Raw genomic sequence first — 27,032 nt, 5'->3', positions numbered from 1 at the left:
TAATCTTTTCTGTCTTGCTTTGTAGTTTAGATTGAAGTAACAGCTTTAAACTGGCATTTCTCCCGTTTCATCTGCTGCTTTACAGAGACTCCTGCTAACAAACCCCGAGGAAAGATCATTTGGCCAGTAGGTCATAGGAAAAGTGTTATTTATCACACAGAGACCATGGCATTAAAAAGGAGACCTTGCTCCTTTTGCATCTCCCCTGCCTTGGCAACACAGTGCTCCAGCCTCTTTGTAACACAACAGTCAACTCGGCAGCAAAGAGGACACTGACCTCAGCCTGGGTAAAAGCAGTGGGAGCTTTGGCAGGGGCGGAGATGTCTTTTTCAAACCCACGTCTCTCCTTAAAAAAAAAGTGCAGCTGGAGAAGGGAAACACAGAAGGAAAGAAGTACCAGAGAGAAAACGAGCAGTTCAGAGAAGAAGGGAGTACCTGTCATTTGCCCAGCAGCTGGAGGACTAATGCACAGGGAGCACAGGTCTTACCCACAACTGGTTTTGCCCTATTTGAAATCACAATCATTTCACCCAGTGAACTTCAATTTTTGCCAGGTCCCGTCCTGAGCCAGGAAGGAGTTGGACCTGAATGAAAGACAAGTTTCTGGGTTCAGCTCTGAACCAGCAGAGACCAGAAAGATGTCTGGTTAGCAAGGGATGCTGGAGAGCAGAACAGGAATAAACACCACCTCCTCAGGAGGTCTGCTGCACCCTTCCACTTGAATCACCGGCCCTGCCATTCTGTGTGGTTATAATTAGGCTCGACAGGATTCAATGTTTATTTTTTATGAACTCAGATGTATAATATTGATATTTATTTCCAAGTCCTTTTTCTCTTATTATTTTTATTGACTTGAATTTTTGCGCAAGCAACAAGTTCAGAACCACCTCAGAGACTAATTGCTGCTTATTCAACTTGTATTGACTATGGAAGTCAAGCTTTATAATGGATTTCAGAATAAAATCAGAACTGATGATAATCATCATCTTGCATGATATTAATTCATTATTAATTGATTACAAGATAGAAATAGAAGTTAGAAAAAACAGGTGCTTTTTGATAGAATTGCGCATATCAAAATACTTACAGAACTTCCTTCTGGAAGCTTTTACTACTGCTGGAAACTTTTGTCTTTTGCTTACAGCTGATGGGAAAAGCTGAAGATTATCCATGTCTCTCTTTGAGGCTCTTCTGTGCTTGTGGCCAGTGAGGGAGCAGATCATGAACAGCAGGGGCTACCCTGATAACTTCCTCAAGAGGAATGGATTGGATGTTTCACTATCCTTCCAAAACATTTTGGAAAGCTAATAACTCATCCATAGAATAAAATAATCCTATCCTGGTCATACATGTACTGTATTTTCAGTGCACCTGAACACCCCACAGTAAAAATTAGTCACTTTATGTCACATAGGAAGGTTTTAGTATTTTTTTCCACGGAGAAGAAACAAAACCAAAAAGAGACCATGCCACTTTCTCTGCTCAAATAGGAAGGCTGTGGCTGATGGGAATTAAAACTCCAGCAATCCTGAGTCCAAGTAGAGCAGTCTAGTCACTGGAATATTTTTCAGGTTGCCCTACAGGCTCAGAAGGCCTAATTAATTTGTAACTGTCCAGGACACAGGCAGAGATGTCTGGAGTTGAACAGCTACAATCAGATATCAACGTCTTGGAAAAGGAGAAGAGATGCAGGAAAAATAAAGGCTTGCTGCTTTCCTGATCAGTGTCTCTAGGCGTGAATCCTGCTTTCTGCTGAGGGGATCTTATCTGAGGCACAGCATGGCACACGGGGTGCCAATGAGTATGTGTTGCTGCCACCAGCAAGAAATTCCTGGGAGCATTCTCAGGCTTGACAGGGATGCGGTTTTCTGTGGTGGCTCATAGAGGGATTTGGTTTGCTGTCACTTAGTGATGTGAGAGTTACAAGCATATGAAAAGGGTAGAGAGGGAAGGGGCCAAAGCTTTCAAGCAAAACTCACTGCAATACAAATGCCAGGAAATCTTAAGGAGTGAGAGCAAGATCCTGAAAAGGGACCCAAATAGTAGAAGTAGTTTGGGTTCCCTCGTTTCTGTAAGCATCCCAGAGTTACAGCATACCTGAGCTTTCCCAAACCCTAGGAAAGGCCTGCTTCAAAATCAGGCCTCTTTGGATGTCACTCATTCTCATTTTTTTTCAACCCAGGCTTGAAAAGTATTATAAATTGGCCCTGGACTCAAACCTGAGTATTTGGACTGAATTTATTGCTTATTAAGGCAACTTCATGGGAGAGCTCTTCTAGAAAATTGTGCCCAAGTCAGTTGTGGGGTCATGGGAAAAGCAGATTTAATGATTGGCTGGAGAGGCCAGGTCAGATGTGCAGTTTTAGATGCTATAAGTCTGCCATCCCTCGGTGCAGATGCAGGTGCTGCAGAAGAGCCCTGTTACAGGGGATGATTGATTCAAAGAAAACTGTGAGCAGCAAATCTACTGTGTACTACTGACCATTCCCAGCTCACGTTTTTCTAGAAAGCACTGTATGATACAAACAGACAGGAGTCATAGGGAAGGCACGGGAATACATAATACAGGTTTTGTTTCTTTCTTTTTGTTTCTTTCCTTGCTTTTAAAGAGGAAATCAGATGGTTTGAAGCCTCTTGGAGGGATGTACAGAGCTTTTCACTTCCCCTTGGTCAATACTTATCGATGATAGAGGTTGTCCAAGCTTCAAAGTTGATTGTGGCCTTGAGTTTAAGTCCTGTAAGTGATCAAACGCTGCTAAAATCTAACAGGGGTGAGCACTTAGTTGCTCCAGGTCCATCTGCCTGAATGATGGAGACAGATCTCCCTGCTGGCTTATGGAAAATTATTCCTCTTGAACAGAATGCGGGGCACACAGGAAGCAATAAAGGCATTGTAGTGGCACCAGTTTATGAAGAGCAAGCTTCCCATGACTGTGGTATTCACATTCTCTGAACAGAGAGAGACATAATTCTGTCTCCCAGGATTTTTCATGGGAAAGGCAGTGAGAAGCTCAGAGAATAAGAGAAAACAATTCTTATCCTACTTGCTGCTCCTGTTGTTTGGCACATGTGGAATGTGTTATGGAGATTGTTTCCTGAAGGTGATGGTTTGGATTGATTGGCCAATTAGGTCAAAGCTGTGTTGTGGGTGTCTCTAGACAGTCATGGGGTTTTGTTGAGAATCTCTTTAGCATAGTTATAGTATAGTATTAGTGTAATATAATATAGCTTAATAAAGCAATTGTTCGGCCTCCTGAATCATGGAGCCAGAGCACATTATTCCCTGGCTGGGTGTCCCCTGCATCAATACATGACCCCATCCAACAGCTTGCTCTGATGTGCATCCTGTGACTTACCAGACACCTGGAAGAGGCAGGTGGAGACCCCCACGTCGTTGGAGATGCTGCACTCGTAGTTCCCGCTGGTCTCCCGGCTGACGCTGTCCACCCTGAGCTCCGAGTAGTCCTGCTGCTCTGCCAGGGGCTGCGCCAGGAGGCTCCCGTTGAAGCGCCAGACGGAGGTGGCCACCTTCATGGGGCTGCCCTTGAGCATGGTGCAGCGCAGGGTGACGCCGTGCCCCATGCCCTGCCGCACGTCCTGGAAGGCTGGCTCCACCACGGGCGGGACTGGAGACCCAACAGAGCAACACACAGGGATGCATCAGGGAGCAGCTGCCTCACCCAGCATGGCCACCCTGAGCACCTCTGACAAGACAGGTACCCATGATTTCCAAGGGGCTGGAGCCAGGATCCATCACACCAAAAGCAAAAGTTGTCTGACATTCCCTTCTGACTGGGCTGGGGCCACATTCTACCTCTCTCCCACTTATAAGGCAGGGGTAACCTTTAGCAGCAAGCACTCATCCCACATTGAGCACTGCTTGGAGGAGTTTCCAAGCTCTGCTCTCTCAGGTGAGAACTGCAGCACCAGCAGCTGCATCACAGCTTGGATTGAATCCTCAGATCTAACCAGAACGACTGGTCCTGTAATACAGCACAAAATGCACTCCCTGAGCAGGCAGGTAAGTTCCCAAGCAGTCATTTCTTCTTGTCAATATTTGGCAGGGTTATCAAGGACACTGTGTTTAGATGGAGGGATCTGCACCGGCTCTCCCCACAGACCTGAAAAGGTTTTGGAGGGCCCCTCCCAAACACATCGATACAACACATCACAGACTGGCTACAGGGACTCTGGGTCCTATTTTTATCTCTAGCAACAATTCCCTGATGTTGGGAGGTGAGTCACATCTATCCATGTCAGCTTCTCTGCCAGTAGTGTGAGAATGGGAATGGTGATGTGTGCTCACCTCCTCAGCAAAGGGAGACTACTATGTCTTTTGCAGTTTTTTAGCACTTGTAAAAATTTATGGGAATCTCATGATTTGGGCATGGTTGAGGCACAGCAAGGAGAAAGTCAGATTGGTACTGTTTGGGTTATTCCTTATTTAATGCAATGAGAGAGGACTTAAATCCCCACTGTCTCTGATAGACATGTTTCACTTGCAATAAACTCTTCGTTAAAACATTAAAGTGTGGGGATAAACAGAAGCTCTCCATCTAAAATGAGAAAAGTGTCCTGAACACAAAACAGCTGTTAGCCTGAATGTAAGAGGGAGAACTGATTTATAGCAGTTTCAGCACAATCACTGCTGACCTTCTCCAGGTTCAAAGCAAGTGCTCTTCCACAGTTTCTACGCCCTAGAGATCCACAGAGCACCTGCCTCCTCTAAAGGCCCACAGAGTTGCCAAGCACAGCCCGGCCCAAAAACATGCAACACCCAGCATCTGCAGTGCCCCAGACACGGGTGCACCAACAACCATGGGTCCCTCTGCATCCCTGCTGCCCTCAAAAGAGTCTCCTCCCATAGCCTGACCCCAGCAAGACCCAACAGCTCTGTAACACCAGTGACATCTCTATCTTCACCACAGATGAAGGTGCTGCATGCACTGTCCCACACGTGGGCACGCAGTGTCCCATCTCCAGGGGGCACAAATGCATCTGTGGGTATCCCGTGTACAACCATCCCCATCATCCCCTCCACCTGGCAGCCTTTGTTTGATGTGCTGATTGCCTTCCAGGTACCCTGTTCTCAGCTCTGTCTTTGGGCCCTTTGCTGTGCTTAGGTGGATTAAAAGCAGCCCTGCCTGAGCTGGGGCTGCCGTGCTGAGCGGCACGGTCAGCTCATTAGGGATGGCTTTCCTGGGGATGTGTCTCTGCCAGTGCTGCGAGTGCTGACTTGCCTTTGGCTCGCACGTCTCCCACCTCACAGTGAGAATTATGTGAGAAGTTGTTTGATTAGACCTAGTGCCGTGCATGTATCATCTCCATCCCTAGCTGCTATCCCATTTCTTCAGTCACATCTGATCCTTAATTGAAGCCAGTGGGGTCTCACATTATAATCTAGGCCAGCTGGTGATATAGGGAAAAGAAAGAGAAAAAGGGGAGAGAAGAGGAAAAAGAAGACTCAAAAAAATGGCACAGCCACTTCAGATGTACTCAGAGCAGTCTGTCTCCTGAGGAGGAGAAAGAGGGGTTGGAAAGCAGCTTCCGTCACTGAATCTAACTGTGCCAGGTATGGGGCTGGGACAGAGGAAAAGGTCTGAAACTGGACAATGTGCCACCTGCAAGGACATGCTGCAAGGAAAGTGCCTTCCTGGGCCTCACTGTGGGAGTGTCTGGGCTGGTAAAGGGTCACAGAGAAACAGGGCTGGGATGCTCCAGAGGCTTCCTTAGGTCACTGGAACACCAGGGCAGCCAAGGATGCAGAAGATATTTAGTTTTCTTCAGCTGGAAAATGGGATTTACTTGATTTGCACTGGGACAGGCTCCAGGACTTTGTTACCATCTTGCAAAGAGTGTCTATCAATTAAAAATTGATTATATTTTCTCCTCTTGTCTCTTGCACTAGAAAACACGCAATGAATATTAACTTTCCAGGTAGTCCTGGAGTTCCTGGGTTTTCTGGAGAGAGAGCTGAAGCAGGTTATCCCATCACTACAAAGTATGGAGAACTACACCAGGGGTCAGTTATTCCCCAAGGTTCCCAATGGATATGAAAACAAAGGAAGGTCAACAGCAATTACAGAGCCAGACATCAGCTCTGGCCTCCAATGCCTACTGGGGAGCTCACACTTGTTCAAGGAGGTTAAACACAAAAGGCAGACTCACCACAAAGGCAGGGATTCAGTCCATAAAACCTGACTGCTAACAACACAGCCTTTTCTGTTTCTGCTCTTTTTCTCTAGCTTAAAGGCAAAGGAAAGCTTGTTTAAATGAGCTGGTGCTGCTACTCCCCAGAACTGGGAACTGAACAGCTGCAGTACCCCTGACATGGGGGGCTGTCTTGGAGGAGAGACCTGTGACATCAGCCCTGCACAGACACCTTTAGGGAGCTGCAAAAAGGATAGCGATTTTCAAGGTGCTTCTTACACTCACAGGGAAGCAGATTTCTGCTGGCTATAAGGAAGTTGTATTTGGCTATTCTGGCTTGCTAAGCTGCTATGATGCTCTTTAAGTTTTTAGCCCAGTTCCAAAGGTGAGTCCTCATCCAGAGACTTCTCAAATTCTTTCCTGTATCTCCCTTGAAATCCAGCACCGGTATCAGAAGTGCACTTTTAAGTAGCTTCCACATGGCAGGCAGCAAGTTGCTAGGCTTCCAGAAGGTAAAAAAACCCTCTGTGCACATAGAGAACTTCAGGATAGCTTGGCAAGAAACACAGCAAACAATTATAGACAATTACTGTTCTCTCTCAGCACACAGCTTAACTCTAGAAGAGCTTGCTGGCAACAGCAGTGATGAAAGGGGTAAAGAGGCAGTGTTGAAGTGAGGGTCCTTCACCAGCCTTGTTGAGATGCTGCTGCTGCAGAACAAAAGGCAGGGTGCTTTGTCTTTGCAGCAGAATTAGCTGGTTAGGAGCAATTCCAGTGAGCCAAACACAGTCAACCTACTCCAGGCACCCTAAAGCAAAGCTGGCTGCAGGCAGCTCCTCCTGTGAGCCAGAGCAGATGCTCTGCACCGAAGGGCTGGTGAGCTAACGTGGCTCACAGTGAGGAAGGGCAGCGGAGAGGGAAGTACAACAGCGAGATGTCAAGCACCAAGGAGTGCTGTTTTGTGTCCCAATAGCCTCTTATTTTCTTAGCTTTACTGCAAATAACCAAAACAGAAATGCTGATCCTGCTAGGTGAGTCAGAAGTGTCTTCTCACAGTTTATAGTTATAGCTGCTTGGTTTAAGTCTGTTTTAGTTTTAGCCTTGAGAAAAGGTAAAACTGAACTGGGGATTTTTCTTACAAGAGCTCAATGGAGAGACCTCAGTGTCTCCTTTCACTGTCACTGTGCTGTCCTGCTTGGGCATAGCTCAGCAAGGGATACTTGGCCTTTGCAATGCTCTCAGATTGCTGCAGGTTCCCATCAAATTCAGATGCCCCCAGAAGGCAGGGATGTTTCTTTCCCCGGTGATGAAGTCAGAGCATCCCAGGATAGCAGAGATGCACTTTGAAGTTTTTTACTCGTGGGGTAAATAGAGAGAAAAAAAATTCCCTTAAATTAGAAACTGGCAATGTTGTCATGAGGCTGCTCAATCCAGTATGGATGAAAAGCAAAGAAAGGCTCCTGTTGAAAAGGACTTATGCATAGAAATCAGTGACAAGCTTAAAGACAAACCAGGATCTGCAGAACAGGGGAGCATTGAGTGAACGAACATCACACAAACTGTTCAGGCAATAGTTGAGAAGGTTGAACATCCCAGACATCACAGGACAGCACTACTATGCAAGACACATGCAAATTCTGCTTCCCCACTGCATTTTGGTGACAGTGAAGAGCATAACCTGACCAAATCTCAAATGCTGGTTTGTTTTGGAAAGGTTGTCAGAGCTAGGCAGCTCTCTCATAATCTGCTTTCTGACTCACAAGCAGCCCTGTCCCCCATGTAGCCATGTACAGCTGACAACAGCCATCTCTGTGGGTGGTGAGCTGCCAGCATTGTACCACCAGTGTCTGCAGCTGCCTTGGACTGCTACATTCTTATTTTGCGACAGGAATTTACTTCCCACAACACCTCCTCTGCTGCAGAGACCACCACAGTACAGCAATGTCATGGGGAAAAGGAGAGGCATAAAGAGAAAGATGTCCTAATCAAGGTCACACACACACAGATCAGACAAAAGCAGCGCAGGAGTCCTTCATCCTTACTTTCACTATACCTTGTATATTGGGACCCATATCCTGGTCCTTCCACTCTTAGCCCAGTCTTCCCTGTCTGTGAGAAACACCCTCTCCTCTATCCTCCAGAACCAGTCTTTAATTTTTTATTTAAATCTAGACAGTGCAGTATGTGACATGAGTGATGAAAATAGCAGGCTATGCTGGATTAGAAAGCTGCTTAATTTCAGCAGCTCTCATCCCACCCTACCCACTGACTACCTCAAAGCTTAGCCGTGCATCACAGCACCAGTGGGACTCCTCACTTTGGTCTGCACCATGTCCCTTGGTGAGACCCAACTGACCACCCATTTGTAGGACTAACATTGCAAACAACACACAGATAACCTGGCATGAAAGACTGCACAGAGTGGTTAGTTACAGTTCTTAGCTGTGTCTCGTTATCTGAAGAAGCTAATGACAACAGGGAGTCGTTTTTCTCTGGACAGCAAATCAGCACAGGCAGCTATTTGGACCTTTTGAGACCTATATGAGTCTATCCAGCATCCATTTAATTTCTTATACGTATCCTTTTGCAGACTGCTGGATGCAGTCTTCCTTAATCTTCTCTAGGCAACCAAAGCAACCTCAGCAAAGGATGCTTCCCTTTTCCAACCCCCAATCCATAACCTGGGGCAAGAAAGATATCACAGACAGCAAAGATGCTGCAACCCTTTTCTCCCAGCAGGAAGAAAATTCCATGGTTTCAACTCTAGGAGAGACCAGAACTCTCTACTTGAACAAAAGGGAAGCTCTTTTATTATCACAGGGCTGGGAAATCACAACTGAGCAATTCTGTTCCTTGCAACTGCACCTACACCCCATACCCTAGGAACACACATTAGGCACCAACAGTTTTCCATGTGGAGACAAATATCCAACCCATATTTACAAGCCCAGTCTCATATGCTTGTTTAATATATAATTGAGTAGTTAGAAGAAGGGAGATACAGGAAGGCTTGCTCAACCTGTTTCAGCTAAAAGCCAAATCTCATTCTTTTATCTTATATGGCTTTTGCCTTTGCACTTCAGTCTCTCCATGCATGAAGAGATAAAACATGTGGATTTTGCATAGTGCTTGAAAGCCAAGTTGCGAATATTGTTATTTCAAAGAAAACAAATTTGTTTGAGTGAATTTTCTGCTAGACAAGTGAGTGCAGGGTCTGAAGAGGCAGGGCTCAGAGAATGCTTAGTTCTGTGCTAGTTGACTGCTCTTAAAAGAAGAGCAAATGAAATGTATTCACTACCAGCTTTTCTGCTTTCCTCTTCCCTGAACTTTCCAATCCAATTAGCTCAAACAGTCTTCACCTATTAATAAAGAGGGATTTACTAAAGGATTTCCTCTTCTGCTTGATGAACTATGCTGGTTAATACATGAGACCCCTTGCTTGCTTTACAGAGTGCTTTGAAGAAAGTCCATCCTGGGTGGGAATTTCCAGACCTTTAGCCTCACAGATAGGCCTCCTCAAAAAAAGATCTGTCCCAGACATGCTGGAATGCCACGCAGACTCACTGCCCAATTAATTCACACTAACAAGATGCTACAAAGACAAGTATTCTTCTGCAGTGTAAAGCCACCCCATTCCCATGCCTCACTTACCTTCCAGTGTCTCATTGTAAAACAGTGCACTTCCCTAACTGAAAAAGATAAGTAGAAAAAGATGCTGCATGGACAGAAAACACATGCACATTTATATGAGAACTGCATGCTGCTAAGCCTTCCCCCACCCATACACCACCCAACCAGCCAAGCTGTTCACTGGAGAAATACAGAGGATGAGAGTGAACATTTCAAAACTAATACCCCAAAGTACTGCTAGACCAATGGCATAACCCCAAACTTAGATTTTTTTTTTTTTCCACAGATTACCATGAAAATATTTTCTCTAGCTCACAACCAAGTTTGATAATTATAACATGGTGAAGCAACATGACAGCCAGTGTGGATCTGCCCAGCCTTCATTCTCCTGCCCGCACACATACCCACAAGAGGAGAGCCCTCCAATGTGTAGCAGTGCCAGACCACCAATGCTTCACTCAGGTTCTGCAAGTCTTCCACAAGATAACAAGGTGTCACCTCATACCCATGCATCTGTTATTAAATGCCTCTGTTTAACAAATCGGGCTGGCAGTGACACGCCACTCCCAACAGTGTATAAATAGTTTAGATGCAAACATTCACTAACAGCCAACCAATGATATTCTTTGCCCAAAAGCATCCTATATGCATTAACTTTTGGCAGAGAAACAGTTATCTTACTATTCAATAATTCATAGGTGAGCTACTCAGCTGGGCAGTTCTGGGAATAAAGCAACTCATTGCCAGTGCAAACTAAGGAAAAGAATAAAAACCCAAAACCAACCCCACAAAAAAGAATAAATGAGATTTTTCCAAAGCAAAGAATCCACATCTTTCCTCTTACTTCAGAGTTTATCAGTAATTTTTCTTACCATGTAACCTAATTCCCTTGCTGCAGTTTAAGCCTACTGCAAGTCCTCCCCATAGATGTTTTCATGTCCTAGTAATCAACTCTGTACTATCCCCAGGGTGTAAAGAAGGGAAAACAGAGGGAAAACAGCTAATCTATGAAGTTCATCATCCTAGTACAGGCCCTCCACATTCCTGAGAAAGATTTGGAACAACTGGGAAAGGACTGATAACCTCCCCTCCCCAAGTTTGACAGCAAAGCTGGTGCTAGCTGAAGCAGGACTTTAAAGCCCAAATTTATCACATTTTAATTCATTGAAACACTCATCTTAGGAATGCTACCTTCTTCCAAGGCTGTTAAGTGAGAGTGACATCTCCAGAGGATGACTCAGATGGCAGGAATTCCTAGCTGGCATACGAGCCTCTGTCCTGCACATGCACAGGGAGCTTAAGGTGATGCCAGCCCTCCCAGCTCTGCTAGGTGCGATGAATGCAGAGTGAAGGAAATGCATTGATGTGGCCAGTGCCCCCCTTCCCCATGAACCTCTCACAAACTCCCAGTGCCCCTTGTTTGACGAGCTGATCAGTAAGCTGAGTCTAACACACACCTGAAACCCAGGCAGTGTATCCTGCTCTTTGACAGGAGACACCTCCTGTGCTCCAAGTGCTGCGTGTCACAGCAGAGCTCACCTGGGCAGGAAAACAGGCACCAGCCTGCACATTCCCCATAGCAAACACACTGAGAAATCTCTGGACTCCAGGAAACGTCCAATTAGTGCCACCACTGGGGCTCCTGTCCAGAGAATGCAGCTGCCTCCTACAAGGAATTGTCCGAATTCCCCCTTGTCTCCTGGAGGCGAGAGCACCCCCAACCAGAGCAGCAACTGGGCAGAGGTGACTGCTGACTCCAAGCATCAATCCAATAGCTCCTGTTCCATTGCCAGCTGCCATAACAATTCAATTACTTCCATATATTTATACCCCTTTAATAAAAGAACTGAAATTTAAAAGCAGGGAGGCTGCAGGAGAAAAGTACCTCTGAGGACTGCAATCCTGTCAAAATAGAGAAGAGCCCCTGCCTTAGAAATGCAGTTATTGTCAGGGCTGCAGGGCATGAGAGTCTTCTGCTCACAGCTGGACCACAGCATTACCTCACCTTCTGTTTTCAGTTTGAAAACTTAAATTGAGACCACAAGACAATCCCTCCACAGCTGCTTTCCAAACAGGCAGGCAAAGTGAGAGGCAGCACAGTCAGAATCAGAAACATTCATTAAGAAATCAGACCTACTTTAATGTTGGTGAGGTGGGACCAGAGCTAGAAAGGGAAGAGATCCAAGTCAGAAAGAGCCTAGTAGGGGAAGGAAGGCCATCCAAAGCAATTAACATAATCAAATACTAACCAGCACTCCTTAATATGTTTACTTTGAAATCTTTGTTGACAGTAATAAACAAAAAGGACCAGGAAGACTTAATACAGGGGTTCACCATTTATCTACAGAGTGGAAAGAAGACAAGCTTCCCCACACAAAACAGGCTGTTCCTCAGCTTCTCCTTCAGGCCTAGTGGGGAATTTGGACCAAGGATGAAGAATTCTGTGTAGAGCAATGCTCAGTTCTCCATCACTTCTCTATCTGCTACCTCAGAGTTCTGCTGCCAGTTGTTTAATATCCTGCTCTACAAACTGCCATCATTACCCCACCTTTCCATCCTTCACCCTTGATTGGTCTTGATTCATCTGAGGAAGATGACGACAATTAAAACGTAACTGTTCAGAAAGAGGCTGAAAGGATGCTCAAACTAAAAGATTTATGGCAAACACTCAGGCTCATAGATGAAACAGCTGAGGTCAACAGATATCAAAGCAATTTTTCCCATAAGAATTAATGTAACAAGGGGGGCAGTGCATACAGGAACTCAAGAAATGCATGCAATTTAAAAACAGGGGATCAGTATATATAGCAAAGAGAAAGGAGAGGCAAGAACGTTTTTTACTGTAAGCATTTTTACTGTCATTCTCTGGATGGTTACCGCTTCATCATTGTCATCATCATTTTCGGATGAATCAAGGTAGATAAAATCAATCACGGGCAAAGGATGGAAAAATGAGGATGGGTTCAGGAGGTCTTCAGATGAAATGGCTGAGGTCTTTCAGAATGGTGACTGACTTCAAAAAGCCAGCTGCCAAACCGACACAATCTCTGCCATCTGTACATCCTGTTTTTCCCCTCCATCCTTCACACCATCACCTGCACACATTTAAAAGGTGTGACATCCATAAGGACCTTTGCCCAACTCCTCCTCTATTAATTAATTACTAAAAAAATACTTTATCTGTCCTACTAGTACTATCATAGTTTTTCATGAATATACCTTCAACAGATTGTTGGTTACAGAGAGTCATCTCCCTGTACTTTATTCCAAAAGATGCTACCTGCCTTTGGAGGCAGCAGAGGATCTGGCAGTCCCATTTCTTCAGGAATGGGTAATATCACCCACCTCAGAGAACTATATGGACTCAAGCTGTAGAGGACTTACTCCTGCATTGGGAACTCTCTGTTTGCTCTTGATGCTGGCTCCATGTTTCCCAAGGCACACCAGCCCTGCTGCTGAAGCAGGTGCAGCCCTGTAGCCCCTGTCTGTCCCTGCATGAGGGAGACCACTTTCACTTCTGAACTCACAGGTGCTGTGGGCTCCCAGGAATCCCTTTTCAGGGCTTGGGGTCTCTTCTGCAGCAGAAGGCACAGAAAGGAGGCCAGTGAGAGAGCTGGCAACCATTCAAGGACAGCAGCCTGCTCCTCAACCTCCCCATCTGGCTATCGGCTCTGTCCCATCTCCTCTGGACTTGGATCAGGAGAGCAAAGTTTATTAACAGTCTCATTCACAGGATAAATCTGATCTGACATTTGATTTTCTATGGCTGACCTCAAACTGGGCCAGTACAGCAGAACTCTTTGGATGAGCAGCATCCCTGGAATGTAGGCCTATCTCCTACATTCACTTCTTTGTGTTGGCCAAGGAGAGCTTCAGCTCCAGCCAAGGTGAAATACAGGACGAGTGGGAAGGACAACCTATTTCTTCTTCCAATTCTTGGATTTTGGTCCAACACATAAAGATCTGAAATAGGTTCCATTCGTTTTCATTATTCTCATTCTCAAGACTCTTGAGACACAAAAGTTAAGGCTGTTACCTTCCTCATTCTGACTCACTGCATCAAGATCTGAAAGTGGATCCTGGCCTGAGTCAATCCACCAGCAATCATCATTCTGAGGGGTTGCACCAGCACACACTGCAGCACAGCATCCTGCTCCTTCTACCCTCTCTGTAATAAATAATAATGCCTCCCAGAATCAGCTATCCCAGGTAAAAAGGACATTTTAAACCAGCTTCAGCAACATTCGCTGAGACATCCCACTGTAGTAGGCAGGACTTAAATATAATTCTGCATACAGTTTTGGAAAGAACATGCGTGGACTTAATTCTGGAAATACTTGTGGCTAAATCTGTGATACAAGCCAGAGAAGTAGGAAAGACAGCCTAAGTCTGTTTTTAAGACTCTGGCTAGGTCTATGTACCCTGATCTGAATTCATCAGTACAAAAATGGTAGACTAACAAAGGATCATAAAAATCTTAAAAATGACACAGAAAGTAGTAAAATATGTACTTTCTGTAGAAAAGGGATCTTTTCTGCAGAAAAGGGAAAATTTTGTCCAGCTGGACCATTGAGGGGAAGTTTGTGACAGCACCTTGTGAACACCAGAGGAGATAAAATTATTCTGTACCCTCCATGCAAGCACTGTCTATGGAGTGGACCAAATCATTGGGTCAACCTAAGCAGACGAAACCTCAGAACAAACAGCAATAAACCTTTTTATTCCTCACTGATTCCATAAAAAAACTCATGGAAGATGAATGTGGGATGCAACCTTCCGAGCTAAAAATGAATGATGATTAATATGGTTTTATGGGTCCTTGGCAGACAAACCGGGTAGTGTTTGAGAAAGCAACAAGAAAAGTAACTATCTTGTCATAACATCCTCAGGCTTTGGAAAGAACCTGGCTTGCTTCCACATGACAGACTAATTGAAGATGTAATACTACTCAAATGCAGCCCACATTAAGCAGATTAAAAACACATTAACTGGAAGAGTTCAAAAAGAAATTTTAAATGGCTACATGCACCACTGGGATCTCTCTAGTGAGAGGGAACGCCTATTCTAGGAAGACATGTCTAGAAAGAACCCACACAAACCTCTTAAACTGATGCTGTTTCACATCTCCATCAAGGTCAGAGATCCAGAGAGCAGCTTGGCAAAGCTAAAGTATTATCAATTATAAAGAACCCTGTTCAGGTTGTGTAGCCAACATCACACATGACCACCTTTAGTTTTTGAATGACCTCACATCTGTTAGCAGCTGGTGTGGCTGGGTGCACACTTTGGCACATTTGTGGCATGTGGCTTGGGCTGTGCTTCCTTCCCTCCCACACAAAGGCAGCGATAAGTGACAATCACCATCCCTAAGCTCCTGTGTCAATACAAGAACCAACATTTCTACAAGATACAAAACACGTAGCAGTAAAAGATAAAGAAGTACCTCTTACAGGACAACTTGGCTTGCCTGATGGAGTAGTCTTTTGGGAACTTCATTCGATTTGTCCTGGATATTGGCAGAACCATAGAATATTTGGGGTGGTAGGGACCTTTAAAGGTCATAATGTAAAGGTTCTTGAAAGAAAACTGTTGAGGAAAGAATGTGTCACTCTTGCAAGGAAAGAACTCAGAGGAGCCTGAGTTAACGTAACCCATTAACATCAGCTTTCAGCTTAATTCTGTGGTCCAAAGATGTCCAAATCCTTGGATGATTAAGCCAAAGCTCACTAAATATATTGTGAGATGGGCATCACATCTGCACTGGTGAGATAATTTCTGAAAGCCTGTTTAATACATGTGGCCATGCTGACGGAATGATGTTGAGAAAAAATGAGAAGAGGGCTATAAAAATAAATATAAGGCTGGAAAACATGCCTTGTGGTGAATAGCTAAAGAGATTCTTTCTGGATTGCATACTGAAAAGACTAAGAGATTACTTGTTCTGGTGTCTGAGACTACATGAGGAAGAGACTGCTGATAACAAATAGCTTGTTATGTGAGAAGACAAAGGCATAAAAAGAGCTTGTAGCTGGAAACTGAAATGAGACAAGCTTAGATTAAGCGATGACAACAGAGCCACAAGAGTAAAAAAACACTGTAACAACTTACTGAGCAACACACTGAATTCTCTGTCACTTCAGGGTGTGAGGAGATGTTGCACTGAAAATGTACAAATAATCCAAGTTTAGATGCACAAAGGTAAACTCTCCTTGTTCCTCAGCTCCATCAGTGATAGGGACTTTGCTTGGCATATAAATAAGTCTCCTGTCCAGACAAACAGCACAAAATGGTAAGAAAGAGATTCAAAGAGCTCTTGTTTTCTCATAGTGATTGGGAAGCTGGAGTCACGGCTTTTTGGATAAGCAGATTGGAGAACATAAGTTTCCCTAAAGGGTTTTAAAAAAAAAATAAACAAAAAAAATCCCAACACAAAACCCAACTTTTTCTTCCTTTCTTTAAAATAGTTTCATTTGCATTTTTTCATTTATATGTGTAAGATGGTTCCTAGAAAGTGAATCAGTATGAAAACTTACCTACTTCCATGCATAAGTTTGGACTTTTGCAGAGCCTCATTACTAGCAGCCAAAGGGGAAAAGAAAGATTTCCAAATCACAAAACCCTATTTTGAGTTGCTCTGTTTTCCTCTGGTTGAGCCAACTGCTGCCATTTTCTTGTCCCTTTAGATCTACTACAGTCTCTCCAGCAACCACCTTAGATGGAGGGCTGCTCACTTTCCCTCAAGCCCCATTTCTCTGTTTTACAGCATGCCAGAATGTTGGCTGAAGGGCCTGTATTATGCATAAATAATGAACTGCTCAGAAAATCCCAGCAGACTCAGTGCTATTAAGCTCATCTATATTGCATTCAGTTATTAGATACTGTGTTCTAGCTTGTGATTAGGACAGCAGAGTATCTCCTTGCAATCAGCACTTCATAAGGAAAATCCCTGTTCAGTGCAAATGCTACTGTCACTCATTGTTCTCTTGACCTCAAGCACAGCCACTGCTGGGAACCTCTATTGGTTCTGGCACTCCCAACAATTCCTCCTGAGAAATGCTTGGCTGAATTTGCCCCAAAGTTGTAGCATATTTGCATGAGATTTGCAGCACTGGTTTCATCGCCTGTGAGAGCAGGTCACAATAGATCAAGGATCTTATTTTTCTTTCCACCTCCTTTCAATCTGGACTACCTGTAGAATTTGAGATCTCAATCTCAATCCCAAATTGCCATTTCAGTCTAGCAGTAGGTTTAGAGTACAGGGAGCTGTGAAGGCTACAGCTGCAGGGGTACTGGGACTGGAAAAGGCATGCCAAGTACACCACAACACTGCACCAACATTGATCTCTCCACATCTTTCTTAATCTGTGCCACCCATGGTACTGGGGGCCTCAGGCTCTGTCCAAAGCTGCAATTAGTGGTAGGGTTCAGGGAAAAAAAATGCCTACAGGTCCAGGGATACTGGGGCTGGAAACCCTGCATTTCCAGGAATCAAAAAATCCCAGTCACAAGTGGTGCTCCCCAGTGCTCAGCATCAAAGACAGCTCTGTTTAATCTTTATCAATTATCTGAAATTGTCAGATTGCAGTCAGTTTGCAGACACACCAGTTTGGGTTGGGGTATCAATCTGCTGGAGCATAGGAAAGCCCTGCAGAGGGATCTGGACAGCCTGGATCAATGGGCTGAGACCAACTGTAGGAGGGTCAACAAAGTGAATTCCGGGTCCTGCCCTTGGGTCACAGCAGCCCCTTGCAGCACTGCGGGATGGGGCAGAGTGGCTGCGAAGCTGCCCAGCAGAAAAGGACCTGGGAGTGCTGGTTTACAGCAGCTGAACATGGGCCAGAGTGTGCCCAGGGGGCCAAGGAGGCCGGTGGCATCCTGGCCTGCACCAGCAGTGGTGTGGCCAGCAGAACCAGGGCAGGGATTGTCCCCCTGAACTCGGCACTGGTGAGGCCTCACCTTGAATCCAGTCTCAGGTCTGGGCCCCTCACTACAGGAAAGACATTGAGTGTGCCCAAAAAGGGCAACAGAGCTAGTGAAAGGTCCAGAACATAAATCCCACAAGGAGTGACTGAGGGAGCTGTGGTTGTCCCATCTGAATAAAAGAAGGCTCAGGGGAGATCCTATTGCCCTACAATTATCTGAAAGGAGGCTGTGGCAAGATGAGGGCCAGTCTTTTCTTCCAGGCATGAAGTGACAGAAACAGCAAGAAGATGAAACAGCCTCAAGTTGTGTCAGGGGAGGTTTGGGTTGTGTATTAGGAAAAATTTTTTCACCTAAAGGGTGGTCAAGATTGGAATAGGCTACCCAAAGAAGTGGTGGATTCACCATCCCTAAAAGTAGTCCAGAAATAAGTGGATGTGGCACTTTGTGATATGGTTTAGTGGCCATGGTGGTATTAGCCCAGAGGTGATCTTGAAGGTCTTTTCCAATCTTATGATTCTAAGTGAGCAGTCTCAGAAGTCAGCTTCCTCCCAATCAAACAGCAACAAAAATTTCCACGGTGTCCTGTGACCACATGTGACCCTAGAAACAAGGACTACAAAATGAAACAAAATGCAACAGGTAGGCATTCAAATAGGAAATGTAGGCATGTCTGTCAATTCCTGGGACCAATGATGGATTTGCAGGTTCATGAAAGAAAACCAACTGTTCATGAAAGAAAACCAACTGGGGTCATGAAAGAAAACCAACTGTTCTACCCCCAGTAATGGAGGCCAATTATATTTGAATCAGAAGTAATAGCTGACAAAGGGAAGGAGTGTGTGCACTCTTGTGCTTATTTGTGTTTGCAATAGAGATGCAGGGGAGAATGGAAATCAGGAACTATATGAAGTGAAATAGGGTGAAAGGGGTGAATGTTGGAAATATGATTTCTGCTCATTGAGAAAACACTATTTCCTGGCTTCAAAGAAAAACAGTTTCTTGCTCAGAAACTGGCCCAAATAGAAAAGCCCAAAACTGGTCATTGAGCAGCTCCACAGAAAGCTCCAAAAAATTCTCTGACCTTGCTAGAAACAGAGCCCTCAGCCTCCCTGTAAAGCAACCTAGCACAGAACTGGAAACAGGGAGACTCACTGGGATGTAGAGATGCCTGAGCATCTCTGAAATTTAATTCTCATTTAAACAGTTTCCCTATGGGGTGAATGTAATTAGTGCTGTTTCAGAGCTTGGGGTCAGGATGGTCACAGCTAATTCAGAACACATCCAGGATGTACAGCTTTCTACTGGGGCTTTTGTTTATATCAGGAATGTCTCAGGGGCTTCCCTGCATAAATCCTCTCAAAAGTGGCACCATTATTCTGTTCATTACTTCCACATGCCTGCCACAATCCTCTAGTCCTCCTGGGCTTGAGGAAATAGCTCTGCTCCAATGCCAGAACCCAGAGAGCAGGTGAAAAGTAGCTTGGGATTGTGCTCCTGCACGGTCATGGGTGCTACATGCTACATTTACAGCCCAAAAATCCTGATAGGCAAGGAAAGGCACAGGCACAATGCCATAGCACCACATAGCTCTCTCTGGAAAAGAGGCTGGAGGAAAAGGACCTCTGCTCCCCTGGCACAGCTCCTGTGTCAGGTCTGATGGCCCATGCTGCTATGCAGGTGTGGACAGCTGTTTTCACTTCTCTGTGCCTCAGGCCCTTGTGCAGAGGCTGAGAGCTTCATTTCATGAGAAAATGAATCACAATTTTTGTTTGCTTGGTGACTTCCTGGTTCTCCTAATGAGTTCTGGTCCATGACTTCTTTCTCTTTCCACCACCAAGAGGCAGAATTTGATAGGGACAAGCCATTCCCTCTTTTCCTGTCCTGTGACCCCTGGCTCAAAACATGAGAGCTGACAGCAGGTTTCTAATTTGCTCCATCTTCCACTTCCCTTGCCCCATGACTGCTGAAAGCCAGTGCATCCTTGTTTCAGCTGGCACAGAGTTAATTTTCTTCATAGTAGCCGGTATGGTGCTCTGGTTTTGATTTAGGTACAGTGATGTACTTAGGACGAGAATAATTTTGATTATGCACTGATGTCTTGGTTGTTGGTAAGCAGCACTTTAACTCGTGTACTTTTCATTGTCTCATGCTCTGCCAGTGAGCAGGTGCATCAGGAGCTGGGAGGGAGTATGGCCAGGACAGCTGACCTGAACAAACCAAAGGAATGTTCCAAAGGAATGTCATGGCCAGTATATAAGCTGGGGGGAGATGGCTGAGAGGCACCAATTGTTGCTTGGGGATGGGCTGGGCATTGGTCAGTGAGCTGTAAGTAACTGTACTGTGTTTCACTTATTTTTCTTGAGCTTTACTACTTTTTTTTTTCCATCTCTCTCCCCTTTACATTACTATCATTACTACTAATATAATACTTTATTTCAATCACTAAATTTTTCCTACCTCAATCCACATGTTTTACCTTTTTTGGTTTTGGATCTTCCTTCCATCCATAAGAGATTCCCCACGAACTCAGATACCAGTCCTATTTATCATCCTTAGCAGAGAACATCCCATAACCCCACATTCCAGGATCCACAAAGCTTTCTCTGCCTTGGACAAGTTCCCATGTCTCCTGGACCTTTAGTGGTGCTGCATGGGCCCAAAGAGAAAACAACAGAGCTGCAGTGCCAGACTCACTGTGTCTGACCTAGTGACTGGAGATAAGCATATGGCAAAAATACTCACAGTGTTTGTTACATCTCTGTGCAAACAGAAGCAGAGCCAGGACAACCTCTCCCTCCAGCTAGGCTATCTTGATGCAATCTGGGAATCATCAGCTGTATTGCACTTTGGAGAACTTTGATACAGGTGGTTTTACCCATGGTCTAAGCCTAGACAGCAACAGGACTCAAAAGCAAAGCAGTTTCCTCAGAATGGCAAGATGGGAGGCACTGGGAAAGTGTCTGACAGTCCTCTGGCAGCAGTATGCTCCTGTGACTTAAAGAGAATCACATGCACAGCCCAAACATGCAGGATGCTCAGCACAAAGCATTTGAGAGGATTCTGGAGCTGTTTCTTATCCCAACAAGTTGATATATACCTAGGTCCTACAGGGAAAATAGCTGCCATGGCAGGAAAACCTTAGAAGGAATGTCTGCATTAGAACAGTATGAGATTTGGTATCCAGCCCTGAGAGGGCCACAGGTGAGCAAACATTTACAGAGAGATGACCAAGACTGTCTGCCATCCACTGCGTCTATACAGCTCTTGTCTCTCCCTTCCTGACAAAACTGTACAGTGTGAATGTGTCTCTCTCAATAAAGTTGCTCTTCCTGCAGAGTCTGGCCAAAACCCAGGATAATGGCAGATTATGGAACTGTATTTGTTTCTCCCAACAATATCTGAGAAATGGATTAACCGATTTAAACCAGTTCTCTTCTGAACAAACAAATTCATCTCTCTAGGCAACGAGCTCTCACACAAGCTTTTATTCAGCCTATTATTGCAACCACAGAGGTGCTGAGAAATGAGCAATGAGCTGCACAGAAGCTGAATGGCAGCGCAGGTGGGCTGCAGTCTCACACAGCAGACCCAGGTTCCAGCTTTAAGGCAGGCTCTCACCTTCCTGACGTGCATATCTGGGGATTTTCCTCTCTCCTTTCATGGTGTTTTACGCAGGGCACAGCGAGGAGGCCTCACTGCACATTGCATCTGATGTGTGGTGCCACAGACTGGACATGCCAGCTTTGCAAAATCTGCTCCACGGCCTCCGAAATCCCCCTGCCATCTGGGCCGTTTGCTTTATGTCTCAAGTCTCTTGTATCTCCTGGCCACCACAGGGTGCAGACATGCCCTGTCAGACCAATTTCAATCAAAGAGGTAAATCAGGAAAGCTCTCAGGGCACAAGAGAGGTTTCCCTTCCCAAGAAATCCGAGTGAGTGGCAGCACATGGGAACCATCCCCACAAGGCAGCAAGCAGAGAAGAGACCACAGCTCTTGCAGGGTAAGACCCAACTGTTAAACACTGATGACAAAAATTCAGACCAGCCAAAACTCATACAACTGCTTTACCCTGTGAAATATGGGTTGTTTGTTGTTAGGTTTTTTTTAAGCTGGATATAACAAATGCTACAAAAAAAACCCCAGCACTGGGAGTCCTGGGGCTTTGCTGTATGAACATAAAGGTGTTGCAAAGAAGAAGGCTTTAGCTAAGCATCCTTAGCCTGCCAGACTTAAAGCCACAAGGCTGGCAGGAGGGCAGGACCAATAAGTCCCTCACAGTAACTTTTGGTACAACCCCATGTGAGGACCCAGTCCTAAACTGATGTGAGGACTGTCACAGACTCCATCTATCAGGCCCCAGGACCAATACATGGTAATTGTTATGACAAATCTGAGGCCAGCTGTAAGTGTCTGTGATTATTACTTTGTTCTGAACTGTGGCCATTTGGGTTTACAGTCATGACAGAGTAAAACTTCAGCCTGTCCTGAGACTGACAACTCTAATTAGTTGTTAGCAGCCTGGGCACTGGGAAGCAGAGAGAGCAATCCTAATGCCATATCACCCAGGACAGGGATGCGTGCACCAACACGAGCTCTAAGGAGCTTAATCCCAAACAAGACACTGCAGGAAAAAAGTGTGTTGACAATCAGGAATGAAATCCTCTGCTCTTAAAAAGGGGAGCAGAGGGGTGCTGTGTATTGAGAGAAATGCAGAAATTACATGTGTACTTTCAGTTCAGTCACATAAACCTCTTATTTGGGGAAAAGTGGGGAAGATTTCCATCAAAGTGAAACCTAACTACCAGGTCAGGCTTTGTTCAGACTGGTGGTTCAATATCATGCCCATTGCTATGAGTTATTTTATTCTTTCTACCAATTAAAGTCTCTAAGGTTGCAAACACTGAACTTGCAGAAGGCACAGCTTTCCTTTGCCATTGAATACAGACACACTTGCCCCAGAGCATCAGTTCATTCTTAAGCCTTTGATGGTGTAAAATGATCCAGAACACACCAGAGGTGTAGCTGGCAGGAGAGCCTGAGGTTCCCCTCTCTTGCCAGCAACACGTGTACCATGGAGAACGGCAATAATGAAACATGAATGAAAGAGCAGGAAAGCTCCACTCTCTATAAGAGCAGAAAAAGCATCTTCTGCCCCCCAAGTTAGCTCCTGAACTGTGCTCCTTGTCTTGGGGGAGGGTATCAGGATGAATTTCACTAATGAAAACAATAAAGAAAAACAAAGCCATCACTATAAATAAATACACTCAGAAATTAAACCAACCAGGTCTAAAATTCTTAGCAGATGGCTCCACAGTGCAGCTCACATGGCCAAGCAGCAGGACAGATAAGCCAGCTCAGCCACAGATGGAGGGGTCAGCTCTGGCCCCTGACAGCCTCATTTCTCTTAGACTCCCTTCATAGCAGGGAGAGCTGCAGGGAGCTCTTAGCAGCCAAAAGCTCTGTCTTAGCCACTCTGCAAAAACATCTCCATGCTCAAAACACGTCTCAAGAGCACTTTTAAGGGAGCAGTTAATATCCAAGCTTATATTTCAGGAGGGGGCAGGGGCCCAGCAAGAAGCACTGACATTGAGCTATGGCTCCAACAGCTGATCGAAACAGTTTAATGCATTTCCATTTCCAGTTGCATGGAGCCAGCAATGTTTCTTACTTATTTACAGTATCCCCCCTCCCCTGCTCCCCACTCCTGTGTTTGCTACACAGATAACACGGGGAATTGATGCTGACTATCGCCTGCCTGATGTACAGCCGATGGCTTCAGCAGGATTTTAAAGAGAAATGAGTCAACAGTGTGTGACCAGGAATAACATTTGCCAGTGTGTGAGCTTGAATAGGAAAACATATCTGTGCCCACCCGAACATTAGTTAAAGTGACAGTGGCAACAGATGCCCCAGCAGGACGTGTTCTGGCAGTCCTCCAGGTCAGGGCAGAGCCAGACCTGCCAGCCACCAGCCCTATAGCAGTGCCTGTGTCTAGGACTGTAAATGGATCCTGAAGTCCTCATACCCGTCCCTCCAAAGGGAATGCCAATCCGCTCTCCTGATTACACCTAACATTCACTATGCTTTGAAGATAAAGCACAATAACCCACCTGCTGCCTAATGTGGCAGAACTTTATCTAAATGGCAGTAAGTGTAATCCTTTGGAGATCAGTCACAGATGACTGTGGGCTATTACTTTAGATCCAGAAGAGGTAAATTCACAGGCCATGTTATTGCAGAGAAGGAACTACTCAGGTGAATTCCTTTTCTAGTCTTTCTTCCTGCGAAGATTTCACCTGCTGTGTGATCCCAACATGGGAAACAGGGCCAACTTTCAGGCTTGACTACTAAAAACAAAGTCAGTCCCATATAACTATTGCCCTTTCCTCCTACTATTCTTTCATTGGGCACTCAGAGACACCAAGATCTCTGCAAAAGACAAAAATGGCAGCAGCAAAAATCTGCTCATCTCATCTTCAGAACTTGGTGAAGTAATTAACAACTCAACAGAGGACACAGGTGCTCCTCTGCCAGGCTTTGATGGTTATCTAAAGAGGGAGAAGCCATTCAGATGTCAAGTGTGGCCCTGAGACAGCACGTAGTGAGTGCTGTGAAGGAGAATAAACTCATCTGCAGGAAAATATGGGAATAGATGTATTGAGGATCAGGTGGGATGAGGAGTGCAGGGCTGAGCTGGACTTGGATGGAGCTGTGCAGTGGTTTATGAGATGTTGTCCAGGACTGGCAAAGCATCAGAGATGACATGATATTACTCGAGCAGGAAAATGTAGTAAGATTGCAATTTTCACCATACTGTTTTATGAGACTCTAACAGAGCAAATGTCATATTCACCATTTGTAAGACAATCATCTCAAGGGCTGCCTCTAGCAACAGTCAGAGCTTAAAGTCACTGCCAACCTTTGTAATTCCTGCAAATACTGCTTTGAGCAGCCTTTTAGGTTACACGGCTAATACACATCTTCCAGTTTTTCGTTACATACTTGCTAAATTAATATCTAAGTAGCATCCTTTACACTGATCCACACATGCCTGCTTTCTTTCCTCTTCTCATACACAGCAGCTCAAATGACACTACTGAGTTCCAAAACCCAGACTGCTGCACATTTTCAAGCCCAGTGTGTGTTTCACAGCCTTGGACTAGTTCCCCCACACAGGGTGGCCCAGCCCAGATTTTAAACACACCTCTGCAGAGGATTAATTTTTCTGATGGGATTCTCTGCAAGTACCTGGTCCTGAAAAAACCCCTTGATAACAGTATCAATGATAGCATTGATATTATTAACAGCACTCCCCCACTCCATTAATATTTTTATTTCAAGACTTTGAAGTGCTATGTTTATTATTTGTTCCACAAATCTTTGATTAGATGGGTCAATTTTATTCCTGTTTTGAAGGTACAGGAAAAAATGACAAGACATTGCCAATCCAAGTGTAGATTCCCAGGAGTTCTGACAAGCTCAGTCTCTCACTATAACCATTATACAACATTTCTTCATCTTAAACACAGACATATACAGCTGCACAGACTTTCATAAACTTATTAATCTTTCAAAGCTCTACACTACGGACCAAGAATTCCAGGGAACAGATCATCCATCCTGTCAGAGAGCTGATGATAGACAATTTCAGCTCATAAGCTAACAGAAAAGCAATTTCTTCTGCTTTCTAAGTACAAAAAGAAAAGCAACTTTTTCTGCTTTCTAAATACAAAACAAAATACTAAAAAGTCCAAACACCTTTTTTTGACAGCTGACTTTTTCTTTTTGTCTTCTTATTCTCCTTCCACAATTGCAGTGCAGTCGGGAGAACCTATTTCTGCACTAGCTTGTTACAACAGAGCACCATATGCATGAGGATGAAGGGAGAAAACCAAGGGAGAAGGGAAACACAGAAACCGGTTCTGACATCTAATCAGATCTGCTGTATTGATTTTGCAACTTTGGCTCTGGAGCAGATCAGAGGAGCAGCCCGACTCCCGCGCGGCTCCCCGCGCGCTCCCGTGGCCGCGCACACGGGCGGGCTGATGCGCGCACACGGGCGGGCTGATGCGCGCACACGCGCGGGCTGATGCGCGCACACGGGCGGGCTGATGCGCGCACACGCGCGGGCTGATGCGCGCACACGCGCGGCCCCGCGGGGCGCGCCCCTCCGCAGGGATGCGCCGCCGGCGCCGGGCGGGAGAAGCGCTCATCACCGAGGCGGCCGGAGCCACACGATCCCCATTTCCAGCAAGATGAGAATTCCAGAGCCAGCCGCCGAACTAATGAGCTGCCCACGCTGGAAAGCTGTGTTTCAATTAAGCACAGCAGCCCCTGCTGCACCCACATCCTCCAGCAGCATGGACAAGGAGGACAGGGATAAACAGGGACTGTGTTTTTTCTGGGTCTGCTTTATGCGTGAAGGGAAAGGGAGGAGGTGTAAAAGGGATGAGGGCAATTCTTGCCCTATTTTCTTGGTTTCTTCCATTTTCATACTAATGCAAGGAGCAATCGACAGCACTGAAACCAAAGCTGCCTGCTGAGGCACAGAACAAGTGGTGCCAACATGAAGTCTTTCCATGTTTTCCAGGCAGGAGGAGATAGCTCAGGTGTACAAACACTCAGTATGCACCCAGCTTCCACTAAGGTACACATAACAGATTGACAAGGGAAGGGGGCTGTTTGGGTGGGCTGGCATGTGGACTATATGACCATTACTGGGACAAAATCACAATAAAGTGTTGCTTGGCCATGGGATGAGGTATAGGAAAAGCGTGTTCAGCTACCTTTTACACAGAAGTTCATTGCATCTTTGCTTTCTTGAGGGTCACATCATAGTCCCCACCCCAGATAGCTTCTGGCTTGCACCTACCATCTTTCTCATCTGGGGAATCATGTCCTGTCCCTTCAGCCCAAGATTCAGGTCTGTGATCCCCCTCCAGACCACCCAGTATGAGTGAATTCATCCCAAGCTCAGCACTGCTGCTCCCTCTGCAGGGGCAGGGAGGGTCAAGCGAGGTCCACACAGCTTTCAAACAGCAACACCAAATCAGGGACACCAGCCAGTCTGATGGTTCTTGGCTCCCAAGTGAAATTTTGCTGTATCTGTCACTGTCTCTTGGTGTGACCAAGAGTCACCTTCCCTGCCATGTCCTTCCAAGTCCCGTATGATTGAACCAGGCTGTCTTCCTCAGCAGCTCAAACCAAGACTCCCATTTTCACCCTGCTCAAGGGAAGCTTCTCCACATGTACTTACCAGCATTCACACATTTCCCTATCTCATCCTGTAATCTAAACCTGCAAGGCTCCTGAATAGACAGAGATAATT

General features: G+C 45.4%; 1 protein-coding gene across 1 annotated transcript in view; it reads right to left on the bottom strand.

The window, feature by feature from the left end:
* Nucleotides 1-27,032, bottom strand: part of MDGA1 (MAM domain containing glycosylphosphatidylinositol anchor 1) — a 140,390-nt gene that overhangs the window by 44,759 nt on the left and 68,599 nt on the right. Inside the window, exon 10 of the mRNA XM_059468942.1 lies at nt 3,357-3,626. Coding sequence (XP_059324925.1) covers nt 3,357-3,626 — 270 coding nt within the window. The remainder of the gene's footprint in view (nt 1-3,356; nt 3,627-27,032) is intronic.

This window comes from Ammospiza nelsoni, chromosome 3 (genome assembly GCF_027579445.1).
Source record: "Ammospiza nelsoni isolate bAmmNel1 chromosome 3, bAmmNel1.pri, whole genome shotgun sequence".
Taxonomy (NCBI): domain Eukaryota; kingdom Metazoa; phylum Chordata; class Aves; order Passeriformes; family Passerellidae; genus Ammospiza; species Ammospiza nelsoni.
Note: the sequence above shows the minus strand (reverse complement) of the source record. Positions and strands in the feature narration are given on the sequence as shown.